The sequence below is a fragment of the Nuphar pumila genome, chromosome 13 (assembly GCF_984573655.1).
Source record: "Nuphar pumila chromosome 13, dmNupPumi1.hap1.1, whole genome shotgun sequence".
In the NCBI taxonomy this organism is placed as follows: Eukaryota; Viridiplantae; Streptophyta; class Magnoliopsida; order Nymphaeales; family Nymphaeaceae; genus Nuphar; species Nuphar pumila.
The window spans coordinates 59705820-59721818 of NC_143261.1; the positions used below are offsets into that span (position 1 = coordinate 59705820).

The window sequence follows — 15999 nt, forward strand, 5'->3', positions numbered from 1 at the left end:
TACAAGCTTGCACATGGATAGCATGGGGCACATCCGTGCATGTTTACGCATACATATGCATATCTTTTGCTTCTCAATAGATTCTAGCTTGTTCAACAACAGTTACCTTGCTAAGCCTTTGTAGCAAAACCGGAAATGCAACTAAAAATATAACTGAATCTCTGAGCCGAGAAAGGACGAAGACAATTATCTGTGTATCTGTAGCCTGAGTCAGAAGATACAGTGTACTTTTGATGTAAGACTTAACCAGTGGTTTCACTGAGGCCCATTTTGAAGTATTTTGCAAGCTCAGTACAGTGTCCTTGCAACCAGAGCTTGACATTCCCAATAATCTTCGAAATATACTGTCTGCTTCATGAAGCACAATTAACAAAACCTTGCAGAAAGCTGCTCTTGTCTGAATCTTGTATAATAGAGCATCAGAGTTATCACTTCCATAATGGCATGCAACCCAGAATCCATTTAACAGATTAGGAAGCACAGAGATGTTTTGTTGATTCATGATCTGTTGGCACCATGAATCAATGGAGAAACTTGTGAGGATTTTATGTTCACATAAACTTGAATTTTCCCCGGTTTTGTTGCTGCTGCTCTCATTTGGTTCACCTTTGTAACGCCCCGGATTTCCAAAACAAAGCTAAGTTAAAATTTTCATGAATTTCTTTTTTTTTTCTTTGTAGCGGAACTTACAAAAGCTTTTAGCAGCGGAATCAGACGATAATGAGTCGTCGGTTTTAGAAGACTCCGAGCACGTTGCAGGTATGTGGCCAAGCAACTCATTGACCACCGAAGTGTTCCATTTTATCGAAAACCACATGTTTATTACAACATCACTGCTTGGAAAGCAGTATAGGTTCTATAAAAAGGAAGCAGTACAACTCTGTCTAGAGAAACCCTGGAACTCGATGCCGCCTTGCTCCGCATATTGCCACGCAGGTCCAACACCTGAAATCCCCATAAAACGGGGTCAGAACCACTGATGGTCTGGTAAGCATGCAGTCATACATCCATTCAACTCAAGTACGATAATGACCACTCAGGGTCGCAATACGCAATAACGACGCTGAAGCCTCCAAGACTTAGCGTATATCGCAAGAGCCTCCTCAGGGCTATGAGTTGAACATCCGCTCGAGTCCTCATGACTTAGAGCAAGCCTTTTCAGGGCTGTGATTCGAATAGCCGCTTAAGTCTCCATGACTTAGCCATGACCTCTTCCGGGTCTCAAAGTGATGTTTAGCTCAAGTCTTCATACTTGGCACATCCGTATCCCACGCATCTAAGGACAACTCCTCGAGCTTCGCTTAGTCGTGCGGATACGACACGGGTCTTTGCCCAGTCGGTCCAGTAGTATACCGAACATGACACCTTCACAAAGGTTATGCAGGACTGACTCAACACGTCATCCACTCATACATTCAAAGCATCGCTGAACCTAAGCTAATGCATTGTTTCGATAATTAACCGCTCCCGCCTTTGGTACGCAGGTAGAGCTATTGTCCGGGCATCAACGCGACGTTCTGGGGGTTGATTATTCCATGTATTTCAGATACCCCAGAGGCCTGTTGACCCTATCCATAGTAGGGCAGTGTGTTTCAACTGGGAGGTCCCTACTAGGCCCATATTCGTATGCATCCTCTACTTGCAGTAGTTGGGTTCAATCCTTAGATCTTAAGGATAACCACGACCCCAAAACCCATGAGTGACTGAGGCCATCGTGGACTCTATCAGGTCCAAAGTAAAATACGTGTCACTCAAGGCTGTACCATCACTGCCATTCCACAGTGAGCATAATTCCTGAAGGGGTCTGCCAGTCTTACAATTACTTGGACAGAATCTGCATGCCATTTAGGCAGCCCGTGCTTTCAGCACTACGGGAGTATGTACCCAACCCCATTCAGTCTTCCCCAACACAGTCATTACTGAGGGGGTACCCCTAACACGATCTTCAACCGCGGGGTATGTGTGACCTTAAGTCTTATTCATATGCATGCAGAACACCGCTCTTTGGCACTTCGGCCACCACGAGCATCACACCTCTTTGGGTGGAAACAACACACTCTGGCTCTTTGGCCCTTACGAGTCTGGTTGTGTAACCGTTCTCAATGAGCATGCATATGACTCGATCTAAATAGATCGGCTACTCGGCGTGTTTTTACGCAACGAGTCCAAACCTAGCTAAGGCGCAACCTCTACTCCGGCTTAGCGGCCCTTACGAGCAAGGTGCCCTTGCAGGCACAAGGATACGAGCCGATCTGGCCTCGTTCCATCAACGGACATTATTATGCCGTTCCATTGGTTCCGGCAGCTCTTCTGCCAACCATTTCGTCAGCACCTCCCCTGCTCTACCGACAGTGGTGCGACGAACCCTTCTACGTTGTAGAGGGCAAACCATGAACTGGGTAGCACTCTGCTATATGTCAGAGTATCCTGCTACGTTCTTTCTGAGCTATTCTTAGCTTCTTCAGAAATTTCAGCAGCACTTCCTCTCTTTTACGGAGAAAGCGTGCGTTTCTTTTATCCATTTCAGCGGCATCTCCCCTCTTTGGTAGGAAATTGCCATGCTTAATTCGGGAAATGGATGCGCACCGTTGTGCGTACTTTGCATCCATCAAGGTTGCAGGAACCCTTGGCCATAGCTAGGCCATACGTAATTGATTTAGTCTTTACGTAAAGAGCATTTTGCCAAAAACCGAAGCCTTTCCAATAGGGGCTTCATTCGTCAAGCAGAATCTTGAACGAGGAGCGGTCAAGGAATCGCATGGGCGATTTAGAGTTTGATCTCTGTTTGAACGCTCATTTATGCGCTATATATGTAGTATAAGCAGAAGCCTGTGCTTTATACAGCGGCGGCGTAAAGAAATGCATATACTATTGTTCAGGGTGTGTAACTGAACGAAATATTCTACATATATAACAAAGCAGAAGCCTTGGCATCGTTCGACGCGACGGCGTAAGTAAATACATTGCAGAAAGCAGGAGCTTTGGCATCGTTCGACGCGACGGCGTAAGTAAATGCATAATCGGAAGTGCAGTAATCGGAAGTGCAGAAAACAGAGAGCCTTGGCATCATACGATGCGACGGCAAAGGTAAATTACATAGCCTGTGCGATATAAGACGCGTCGGCAGAATCAGCAGATATACACCTAGATCTGTATCCAACGATAGTTACGAAGCGAGCGGGTGAACACCGAAGTGTCCTAAAGGGCTCAACCAAGAACTAAAGCGAGATACCATTTTGAAGAACGCATATACTGCGTATTTGAACATAGATATATCCGACGATAGTTACGAGACGAGCGGGTGAACACCGAAGTGTCCAAAAAGGGCTCAATCAAGAACTAAAGCAAGATACTACTTCAGAAAGTATATTCTATATACAAACAATCAAATACTTGAGAGAGATGGATCAACGAAGCGAACTTACTTCAAATCGAGGAAGAAACGGCTCCGGGTTGCTTCTTTGGCTTCTAGCCTTCCTTCGAGAGGTTAGACTAAGTCAGATGAAGCTGACTTAGTTGAGAAAGAGGTAGAGTAGGTCAAGCTACTCAACCTAAGTGGTTTGAACTAAACAGGGTTCGATCCAAGTCAACTGGGTTCAGCAGGTTCGAACTCAGCTCAAGTAGGCTAGGTCTGGGTTCAGAAATCCAAACCGGAATCTGGACCAAAAAGGACTTTGACTTTGACTTTAAACCCAACTAGGTTCAAGTCAAGTCAACTGGGTTTGGACCAGGTCAAGTGGGTTCAGACCCAGGTCAGGTGGGTTAGGACCAGGTCAGGCAGGCTCAGGCTAAGTTAGGCAGGCTCAGACCAGGTCAGGTGGGCTCAGGTGGGCTAGGCTAGGTAGGGGAGGTTTAGGAGAGAGAGAGAAGGCAAGAGAGAGAGGGGGGGTCGAAATTATGAGAAGAGAGAGAGTGGGGAGGGCTATTTATAGCCCAAGCCCACCTCCTCTTGAGTTTTCCATGCCCCTTTTACCCCTTGGCTTCTTTTAAATTCCTGGAGGTTCCTTTTGAGGTGGGGCCCACTAGATATTTCCATAGGATATTTTGTGGGTCCCAAAAGATATTTTCTGAGGAATATTTCTGTGGGTCCCACCAACATTTCTGTGGGTCCCGCAAAAATTTCGGGTTTTCGGCGATTTTTTTCCGAAAAATTCTGAGTACGCCATTTTCTTCGTATTGACGTAACTAAGAAAGTTGGCTCGAGGAAATCCTTTGATTTCATTCAGGTAGGAAGTTATGGCTTCCAGAGTGTTTGAGCATATATTCGCGATTCGACGAATATCCTAAGTATAACTGGCTCGCAGGAATTGATTCGTTTCGTATTCTGAGAAGAAATGCTATTTTTACCGGTAAATGCCTCATGAATTTTATTCAGATTTTTCTGAAAAATTGCGGGTCTTACAACCTTCATCATCTGAAAGCTGTCATGTGAAGGCTAACAAAGTAAGCAACACATAAAAGTTGAGAATAAGTGAACACAGGCAAGAAAGAATCAAGAAATAGCCCAAATAATGGCATCAAACAGAATAAACAATATTTTAGAAATTTTTATATCACAGTAGTATAAAATATAAATCAATGATCAACAAGCAATAAAATAGGTAGACATGCATTATATAAATATAAAAAATATATATTATCATAGTCACAAATATCGGTCTCGAACATATCTTAGCAAGGCAATTTCTCTAGGTTTGGCTGATAAATATAAACTTGATGCTTAAAAATTTTTTAAAAACAGTAGCAATAAGTGAGAAAAGCAACACATAATACAAAAAATAAGTAAAAAAACAAAAGAAAGAAGAAAAACATAGTTAAGATATAATAAAAAGTAAAAGGCAACTTATAATATCATGATATTATCACGATAATATCATGACATATATAAATTTATGATATTTTTAAAATATTGTGATATTTTGCCTTTAATATCGTTTTATGAATTTACAGCTATATTCTCGCTTCTTATGTTAAATCACATATGAGACTTATGTATCATATGTGTATTACATTTAGTGTGGTACCCCCTCTTTGTATTTATGTGTACATTTCATTTTTTCAGGGGTACTTATGGATTTTAGCATTAGTTAGTGGTAAGCTTAGTTGTCAAAGGTGGTGCCTAGGCATAAGCCTAGGTCGGTATTTTTTTTCCATTGACTGTTATCAACATGTATAAAAGGGGGAAAAGGGTCATTTTTCCCCTTTTTCGCTCCACTCTCTCTCGCTCCGTTCTCTCTCCTTTCTCTCGCTAGGGCAGAGCCGAAGAAGGTCAACCTTCTCCCCCCTCTACAGGTACCGCTACCTCTCTCTCTCTCTCTTAAAAGTTGTACTCTCCATATGAACCTTATAAACAAAGGTAAGTGAAGAAAAAGAATTAAAGTATTATAGTAATGTGTTCAGTGTTTCAAGCTGTTGGTGCCACGGTTTTCTTCATCATATTTTGGGACATTATTTGGTAGCATTTTGTTTAACATTTCACATTTTTTTTAACATTTTTAAACTGTCCTTTTGAGTTCACACTTCACAGTTTGGGCTGGCTCCGTGGTGTGATTCCAATGATGTGAGTGTGATATATTTGATCAGAATATAAATCTAGAAAGATCAAATGCTCAGTGATGGCTTGCCTATAAAAAAAAGAGTGATGAAGCAAACTGTTGGGTGTCATATTTGTACTAAATAGACATTATTGGTTTATTAGGATCACTTTATACCAAGGTTGTCAGACTAGGAAACGGAAGCGGGAAACGATACAGAAAGCGGAAGCGAGAAGCAATGAATTTTAAAATATATAGGAAGCGGGAAGTGAAGAATAAATAAAAGAAATATATGAATTGAATGAAAATCAAAATGAAACACAAATAAAAACTAAAATAAAAGTGACGAATATTAAATTTCATGTTTTTTTAGTGTAAGAATTAAATGTATAACAAAATCTAAAAATGATGACTACCAATTTAGAGAAAGCACATGGAAGTGAGTGAGAAAAGTGAGAGAAAACACATAAAAAACAAGAAAAGTTAAGTAAGAGAACATATAAGAAGAATAGATGAGGCGTGTGGAAAGCATAGGAGAAGCATGGGGGAATCGAGGTTCTCATCAAGTTTCGGAAGCGAGGAGTATCACGCTTCTGAAGCGAGTTTCCAGGAAGCGAGCTTCCCACCTATCTAAGAAGCTTCCGGTAGCTATGCTTTATACACCAGTGTAAAGAGTATCTCCATGAAATTGGGATCAATGCTGCCATGAATAATATTTTCATCTATGTTGTGGCAGTTATGTTTTTCTCTTTTTTTTCCTCTTATAAACCAAACATTTTCGCTTGTTGGCTTTTGTAAATTTCCTTTTGACTTTTTCTCTAAATTACTGATTCTATGAAAGAAAAACAATCATTTTTTGAAAATCCCCTACAAATTCCCGTGCGGACAAGTTAGAAATTCTTCTAAAAAGATTTACTGTGATCCGAACAAATCTCAGCCACACTCCAATTTTTGTTACTGGCTATTTCCAATGTTGCATGTGTGGGCACATATATACATTTGTTAGGGTATAAGTGCACAGATAAACATTTGTTTGGGTATAAGTTCACAGATCTCATCTTGGGCAGTCAATGGGCCGGATCCATGTCTGGTATCTGACTGAGCCCAAACCCAAACATCAGGATAGGCATAAAATAATGACCAGAACCCAACTCAAATTAGGTTTAACTATGTTTTTTGGGGGACATTTTAAAAAAAACACCTAAATTTTGGTTGATTATAAAAAACACATCTAAGTTTTCAATATTGTTAAAAACACACCTAAACTTTTTTATAGTTAATAAAAAACCTAGGGTTTGCTCCTGTTAAAGTTGTCATTAAATGTGTGCTGCAATTACAAAAAAAAACTTAAGGGTTTTTTTATTATGAATTCATATTTTGCTGATATGTTATTTGTTGCTTACTTCTTTTTATTTAGCAAATTTAGATGTTGCCTTTTTTTAGATTCTTATCATTTTTTAGAACAATAGAAGGGGGCTTCATCTGCAAGTGCTAGTGGGTCCACATTTTCAAATTTGGAACATATTCAGAACTTTAAGAGAAAATCAGGTGATCCAGCATGGGAGTGGGCCTATATTAAGGATAAACAAGATCTGAATTCTGTGACATTGTAATATCAAAAAAAAAAAAAAATTGGTTTGGGCCGGATCCGGATCCGACCCGGGCCACCGCCCCTCGATGTCATTAAAAGACAGCGAGGCAGGCGGGAGGAGGGTTACGAAACCCCCCTCACTGCCACTTGCTCTCTGTCTCTCCGTTTCCCTCTCTCGCTCGTCCACGGTCACCGACGTCGGCGACCCCCGACAGCCGCCGCCACCGACATCGGTGACCCCCCTTCCTTCCGGCGAGCTCCTCTTCGGCGAGCTTCCTCCGAAAACCCCCTGGTACGCCATCGCTTCCTCTTTCTCCCTCTTTTCCCTCTCCGTCTCTTCTCTCTCTCTCCCTCACTTCTCTGTGTGCCCACGGGAGGGGTCAAACCCCCTCCCTGTGCCCCCTTTTTTGTAGGGGAGGGGCCCGACACCCCTCTCTGCTCTCCGTTATGGTAGGGGAGAGGGCTGAGCCCCCCTCTTTGCTTCCGTTACGGTAGGGGAGGGGCCGAGCCCCTCCTCCCTGTCCCTTTTTGTTGCGCCAGCAGGGGCCATTGGCCCCTGCCTTTCCGTGTGCCAGCAGGGGCCGATGGGCCCCTGCCTTCCTTTTTGTGAGCCAGCAGGGGCTTATGGCCCCTGCCTTTCTTGTTGCCAGCAGGGGCCATCGGCCCCTGCCTTGTTGCCAGCAGGGGCCGATGGGCCCCTGCCTCTCTTTTTGCTAGCCAGCAGGGGCTTATGGCCCCTGCTTTTCTGTTTGCCAGCAAGGGCCATCGGCCCCTGCCTTGTTGCCAGCAGGGGCCGATGGGCCCCTGTCTTTCTTTTGCCAGCAGGGGCCATCGGCCCCTGACTTTCTTTTTTGCTAGCAGGGGCCGATGGCCCCCTGCCCTTTGTGCGCAAGGCCTGTACCCTTGGCCGACAGGCCCGAGAAATCTTTGGAAGCTACATCGTGATGGGGACAAATCATTACAATTGTTGGTCTCCAATGAGGAATTCCTAGTAGCGTGAGTCATCTGCTCGCATGGGCTACATCCCTCTTTTGGCAGCTAGAGTCTTTTGATTCTGCCCCATCTTCTTTTCGAGTCAATTGGGATGGTTGGCCCCAACCTTATGTATCGGCAAAGTCGAGTCTTTGCCTTGCTTTTGCTTTTGTCAGAGTTTGCTTGTTAATATCGCATATTTGCAGCTACGACAGATCCCAATCGCGCTCCGCGACCCGAGCCGTCAATCGTGTACGTCCGCAGACGTCAGCAAGCTCGTAACCCTCCAAGGTAGGGGAAAAATTGCACAGAAGACTTGGATAATTGAATTAAGTTCAATTGAACTAAAAGCGACCATTGAATGAATATATACATATATATATATATATATATATATATATATATATACAAATATATATATATACAAATATATATATATTTATACGAGTATCCACTTCACTCAAGGATGCGGTTTCGCAATCCTTGCCCTTTACCTTGCCGTCGCGCTCTGCGCCTAGGCCCTTGCTTTTGCATTTGTGTTGGTATTGCCTTGCTATTGCAGATGACGTGCAGGTTCTTATTCTTTGCGGATGCCTTAAGGGCATCCTCGTGGAGGATGCAAGAAGCATTTACCACTCTCCCTCTTGCGACAAGAGTTTAGTCGGGAGCGAGCGAACTTCTTAGCGGGTGTTTTGTTGAGAAACCCGTATCCCGTCTATCGAGGCCGGTATCGAGTCATGCGAGACATGTAGATACCCCGATAGCGGATGTGATTCGAGATAATCACATGCATCATGTTGGCACAAGGTACTGCAGTTTCAAAAGATAGAGTAAAGTTGATAAACTTTACATCTTTGTGAAACACTCCTGTTGAGGCTTCTATTGAGGAGCTATACCCCCTTTATCCTAGAGTACTTGTAGTCGTGCACGACACGTCTAGTACTGTGATGATCGGATGAGACGATCGTGCGACCTCGAACAACGCTAAATGCAAATTGTTGTAATCACATAAATGGCCTCACATTCGCCTTCACAGGCAAGATGCTCGAGTGGTTTAAAGACCACAGCATAGAATGGGTCATTAGTTAAGCAACCCCTAACGCACCCGTTCGCTTGTGGTTGTCTGTCAAGGGAGAGGACAGATCGGTACAAAAACTCCAATGGACAGGTTGTTAACAACCACCCCACGGGCAATGATCCGGCCTCTCCAGTCATTGGAGTTAGGGGAAAGGGGCTACAATAGTTGGCTCAACACTTCTGCAGAAGTTGGATGCATCCGTGGCACTGCTTTTCAGCCTCTGGGGAATCCTCTCTCGGCTAAAGCCGTCCCCTTTGGAGCAGACTCAACTAGCTATTCGGGTTATTGAAAATACATAGAATAATAGACGCCCGAACTAGTCTCAGTTGTTTCTATGTTTTGCCTGCACGTACTCGCAGGCCAGTAATATCTGAACATAAAGTCTGTTCACATTGGTTGCTGAGCCGTGAGACTCGCCTGCACTACCGACTCGCTTGCACCACCGACTCGCTTGCACTACTGATTCCTTGCACTACTGATTCGCTGCACTACTGATTCGTTGCACTACTGATTAGTTGCACTACTGATTCGCTGCACTACTGATTCGTTGCACTACTGATTCACTTGCACTACTTATTCACTTGCACTACTTATTCGCTTGCACTACTTACGCGTTTGCACTAGTTATCTGCATGCATTGCTTACTTGTTTAACTGCATATTTGCTTTAAACTGCGTAATCTACTGAATTAAATTGCATAATTCAGTTCCTTGTAGTCTCTCATGTGCACCTACTAGTTTTTCGCGAAACTAACCCATTCTATGGGTACAGGTGATGATTAGGTACACCACAGGCGATGGCGCGATGGCAAGATGGCTCCAAGACGTTCTTCTTCCTGCTCTTAGCTCGCGTCCTGTTGTTTGGGGTTTTGTAATGGATTTTCCTTGGAATATCCGAATTTTGTACTATTTGGAGAACTTCTTAAATGAAAGTGGCTTTTCCAAGTGTTTGCAAGTATCATGTGTTGTGCGTTTTGGTTCTTTTAGCTAACGCGCTCAAAGTTGTCAGCTTGCCTTTTTGAAATTAATAAAAGTATAGTCTTCCGTTGATTTCGTAAACCATCTCTGAGATGAAGAGATTCCTTTTTAGTCTCTTGTCTGTTTTTTTTTTGAAAGGTTTGCAAGCTTGAAATTTTGGGGTGTTACAACTTGGTATCAGAGCTAAGGGAAGCAAGGATTCTTGACCATTGAGCATCTGCATCGCGCTGTGAGTATACTTTTCCTCTTGCTTAGTAGGTGCACAAGGCATTGTTAAGTTAAGTGGCTTGACATGTTTTGTGTATGTACCAGCATTGCTGGGGTTACATAAACTACTCATGTTAAACATGAATAGTACTTATGTTTTTGCTTGTTTTGAGCTTCCTAAAATTTCTAATTATGGGTATTCCTTGTTTAGTCCAAGGATGGCAAGGAACTCGAACGAAGGGTCTGCTGACGAATGGTCAGATCAGCGGGAATTCGTGATGGATTCCCTAGGTTCCCTGGTAGCGGCTATGCGAGACCAAATTCGTTCCCAAAGGGAACCAGCGCCCGTTCCTGAGCCGATCCCGCATACCGCAGTGACGTATGAGAAATTTCTAAAGCTTGATCCCCCGACCTTCGACGGCAAGCCCGACCTAGACATGGCCGATAGCTGGGTGAAGGAGGTGGAACGAGTGTTCGAGGTCTTGTCAGTGCCCGATGACAAGAAGACGCTATTCGGGACCTTTAGGCTGAAGGGGAATGCCCGCAGTTGGTGGGACATGACGCGGGGTGTGCAGTTTTTGGGGATTTCGCCCATTCCTTGGGAAGCTTTCAGAAAGGCTTTCTTGGAGAACTATTTCCCGCCTCACGCAAGGGAGAAGAAGAAGGTGGAGTTCTTGGAGCTCTGCCAGGGCAATTCGAGTTTGACGGATTACATCGCCAAATTCCAGAGTTTGGAACCCTACTGCCCTAACCTGTTCGCGGATGATCGCGAGCGAGCAGGAAAGTTTGTTCGGGGGCTGAAGGAGGGACTCATGCATCGTGTCCTAACGAGCATGCCCTCGACCTTCTCTGCGGCAGTTGCTGCCGCCACCGTTCTGAGTGAAGCATGGGAGCGTACTAAGAGTGCTCAGGGCAGGAGGCCACCCGCTACGGGTGGTGAGCCGAAGACACCTTCCGGCGACCCAGGCAAACGACCGCTCCTTCCTGTAAAGAGCGAAGGAGGAAGGAAACGATATCCTCCTTCGAAGCGTCAGCGGCCACAGGGCAACCCTCCAGCCAGGCAACAGGCTGGCAGCGTATGCCCTAGATGCCAGCGATCTCACTTTTGGCAGGCGTGCCCGCTCGACACAGGCGGATGCCTGTATTGTGGCAAGATAGGCCACTACGTCCGTGATTGCCGCAAAAAGGCGACTGATGATTCCAGGCAGACCAGCGGAGCACCTTTGCTCCCTCGGCCACCACTGCAGCAACAGCAGTATCAGTCGCCACCATCACAGACGAGCGGTGAAAGGAGGGCGCCGGGACGCGTCTACTCAGCCAAGGCTGAGCAGTTGACCAAGGGCGACCTAGTGCAAGGTACCCTTTTTGTCGCTAACCAAGCGGCTTTTGTGCTTTTTGATTGTGGTGCCACACACTCTTTTATTTCGGTAAATTTTGCCGAGTGTTTGCACATACCTGTAAAACCCTTGCATAATACACTTGAAGTGTATAACCCGATTGGGAAAAATACCATTTGTGCGGCCTACGTACCAGAGTTGGACGTAGTCTTAGCAGATCGGCATTTACCGGCTTATGCTATCCTGCTAGTGATGACAGAATTTGATGTCATCCTAGGCATGGATTGGCTGCATAAGTATCATGCCAAGATTTTTTGCCGAGATAGCAGGATTGTTTTATCTCCACCAGGAATGCCCAAGATGGAATTCAAGATCGTGAAACCCGTTCGGGCGAGCAAGTTGATTTCATCGTTGAAGGCGCAGAGCTACCTGAGGAAGGGATGCACTGCCTTTTTGGTCAGTGTCATCCAGTCCGGGCCGACGCGAGTCCCGATGGGAGACTTGGAGATTGTTCGATATTTTCCAAACGTCTTCCCGGAGGAACTGGCAGGCCTTCCACCACCTCGCGAGGTGCAGTTCAGCATCGAGTTGCTGCCGGGTACTGCGCCAATTTCTAAGGCTCCATATCGGATGGCGCCAGCCGAGCTCGCAGATCTCAAGAAGCAGTTGCAGGAGTTGATGGATCAGGGATTCATTCGCCCCAGTGTCTCGCCCTGGGGAGCTCTCGTCTTGTTCGTGAAAAAGAAAGACGGATCATTGCGGTTGTGCATCGATTATCGGATGCTTAACCAGGCGACAATAAAGAATAAGTACCCGTTGCCACGCATCGAGGATCTGTTCGATCAGTTGCAGAGGGCCAGGATCTTCTCAAAGATCGACCTTAGATCTGGGTACCATCAATTCAGAATTAAGGGAGATGATATCTCTAAGACGGCCTTCCGGACCAGGTATGGGCATTACGAATTTACGGTCATGCCCTTTGGACTCACTAACGCTCCTGCATCGTTCATGGATCTCATGAATAGGGTGTTTGTGAACACCCCAAATTTTTCAAAAGATTTTATAAAAATGACCCTTTTTGCCCCTAAACCCGTTTTCTGAGAAAATCAAGTCATTTCTTTAGATTTTCTAAATTAAAATTCGTATTGATATATTCAAAATCAACTCTGGATCCGAATCCAGTACTTTAAATCCATATTTTCTCAAAATCCGGATCAAAAACCCATGTCTGAAGAAATTTTCTCAAAATAGATTTAAAATTCTCAGAAAAATTTCCTTTTGTAAATATTTTTACAAAAACACAAAAAATTAGTTTTAATCTTTGATTTCTCGTAAAACTTTAGGACTTTATTCTAAAAATACAAAAAATGGGAAAAATCACGCAAAAAATCAAAGAAATCGTGAAAAACTACGCGGTTTTTGAAGATTTTTGCCAAAAACTCACCTTTAACCATTTTTTTTAGAAAAACCTTAAAAGGAGGCCTGTTTTTGGAAAAACTAAATTTCGAGGTCTGAGGGTCGAGTTAGGGTTTTTGAAAACCCTAACTCGCTTTCCTCCCTCAGCCACTCTCTCCATCCCGCCATCACCAAGCCTCCCCCATGTGCGAGACCCCCTCTCGAAACCCCCATGGCCTCCATTCGCCCTTCATCTGCAACGGCTTCGCACGCCCCGTTTCCATTAACCGCTCATCCCCCTTCTGCTTCAGGGCAACCCTTGATCGCCAACATCATCTTCAACTTCCCCCACCTTCACGAAGCTTCCCCCAGCCAGCCCCATGCGCGACATCCACTTACAGCCTCCACCCTTCGTCCATCTGCAACGCCCTCCTTCTCCGCCCTTGATCCCCAACTTCCTCTGGATCCTTCTATGGTTCCCCTTCCCTATTATAAATACAAGGGACCCCCTTTCTACAGGGGATCGGACCCTTTGTCGAGCACTCTTGCCATTAGCAACCAGAGATCCTGACTTCCCCATTTTTCTTAAAACTCATAAACCCTTCTCCTCCGGTGTATCACATTCAAGAGATTGAAGGTAAATCTCTTATCCACAGAGCTGTAGAGGATTCTCCTCTCCCTTCCGGTGACAAGAGGATTTCGCAGTTGAGAGAAAAGAATCCAATCCCCTCCTTGAGAATATCCGCAGAATTAGGTAAGTCCATCTCCTTTATATTTCTCAGTTCTCTCTAGATTCCCCTCTTCTTGGCCCCTTTAAATGCACTACGGATGGTATTCGGTTGCCTATGGCAAATTCCGATACCTCCTCGTGCTACAGCAAGGGAGTTTCATATTCCTACATGTTTTCATTTTTCTTTTTTTTTCTTTTTACTGTTTGAATCGACTTAGATTACGATTTCCATCAGTCTATATATGGTAGTTCTGATCGGTATTCCGCTTCTGGCATTTGAATTCTTGTCTTATGAGATTTCCCATTTGTTTTTTTTTTTATTTAACTAACCGATCCTTCTCGATTTCAAGTTCGTATTCTCATCGCCATGCATCTTATGTCTTACATAATCATTCTGTTGTCTCTTCTTATCTTCTGCTTTGCCTTGATTGTTTACCATTTCACTAGTTTTTTTTTTTTTTTTTAACAATCATCACTTAATATGTCACTGGTGTTTGAGTCAAAACCCAAACGTCGGCCCTTCACAGACCTCAGTGTCTGCTGAGAAGTGCCCTGATCGGCTAAACAAGATTTGGGTTTATAGATATTTTATTGTGAAGATGGGTTTTCATGTTGACTTAATTTTCTTTCTGAACCATGATCATCATCATTTTTTTTTTTTCATTTCACCTGTGGATTCCCTATTTTATATCGTTACATTCCCTGCGTTTGATTAAATACCCCTTCATCATTTTATAACTACAAACCAGGCCGCATTTGTCATCAACCTATGTAATAATACCTGTAAAAGTTAGATTACCTGAGCACTGATCTGCTGTGAGATTAATGGAACCTACCGAGGGGTTTGGACTTCAATTTCATTGAGAAGTAGTATATGAATAGCTAGTTTGGTTATGATGTAATACCGAAATGGTGAAGATAGGCTCAGGTTTGAAGGCATTTGTTGATGGTCCGCTGTTAAATGTGTCACATGTTAATTCTGTTTACCGATTCATTATTCTGAATGTTGATATCCGGTCCATGCTCGTTACAAGATATACATTCTCTATGTCCCTTTCATCACATTAGTCAGTAGGTTTTCTATTTATCATAGAAGATCCACATCCAAGTGCATTTCTGTATAACATTTCACTCGGCTATTGTGAGAATAGGAGAAGTCTCCAAGTGAAGAAAGTGGTCCATCAAGTGCCCATTGATCTGAAGGTCATTGCGATTGATTCTCCAGCAAATCATCCTAAGAGGGACCAAGTGATGTTAAAGAGTAGTGTTGTTGGTGCATTCTGCAATTACACGCTCTGTTTGGCTCATTTGAAACTTTTTCATCAAATCCAGTGTCTGCATTTTAATCCTTTTGTTGCCTCACTAATAATGGTTGCTCTGTACACTTTGCACATGGTTTGCTTATGGTGGTCCTCCTCGTTTTAATCATTTGATTACTGATTTAAGATGAATTGGAGGTAGATAGTTTTATACTTATTATAAAAGCTACCTTTGACTACTACTAATACATACGTGGGATGACTCTTTTTCTCCATGTTAATGTGATTGAATGATTTCATCTGCTTCATTGTTTTCACTATTCCTCCCCCACAATTAGCATACTCTTTACTTATCCAATTATGGATGCACTGCATGCTGATATGATGAAGTGACTTTTTACTGGTTATTGGGATCTGAACTTTAGTTCATAAAAAGAATAATTTTTTTTTTTTTTAACCTTCCATAAGAGACTTTTTGGTTCTAATCGTCCCGGAGATATGAATTTCCTGAATGCTGCGTTAACTTCTATCTCTGGACTATGGGGAAGTGTCTTTCTTCCAGCGGATCACTTTTGGGTAATTTCTCTGTGGTGGAATCTAGTTATCCTAGGGAAGTTGTTGGTCATTTTGTGTGAAAATCTACAAGAAGCAATTGTGAAGTAATTGATTCAGCCTTTCCAGGTGAAACCAATGGAAAACTTTCAACAGAGAGTGCTTTGTTGTCTGATCAATCCTAGATGCATGTGTAGCTTGGTTTGCAATATATTTGTGATGTTAACCATGGGTTGATATATGGCTTGATAGATATGCATTATGGAATTGTTCCTTTCTTTAGGGTGAAATATGTGAGATTTGGAGATTAAAAAAAAAAAAATTTATAATATGTGGAAGCATGTTAGACAACCTCTTTTAGATTGTT

At 43.5% G+C, this 15999-nt stretch overlaps 1 protein-coding gene across 1 annotated transcript in view; it reads right to left on the reverse strand.

Annotated features, from left to right (window-relative positions):
- LOC149818493 (uncharacterized) overlaps positions 1–15999 on the reverse strand; it is a 196175-nt gene that overhangs the window by 99389 nt on the left and 80787 nt on the right. Inside the window, exon 5 of the mRNA XM_089985429.1 lies at positions 12259–12287. Within this exon, the coding sequence (XP_089841555.1) occupies positions 12259–12287 (29 nt within the window). The remainder of the gene's footprint in view (positions 1–12258; positions 12288–15999) is intronic.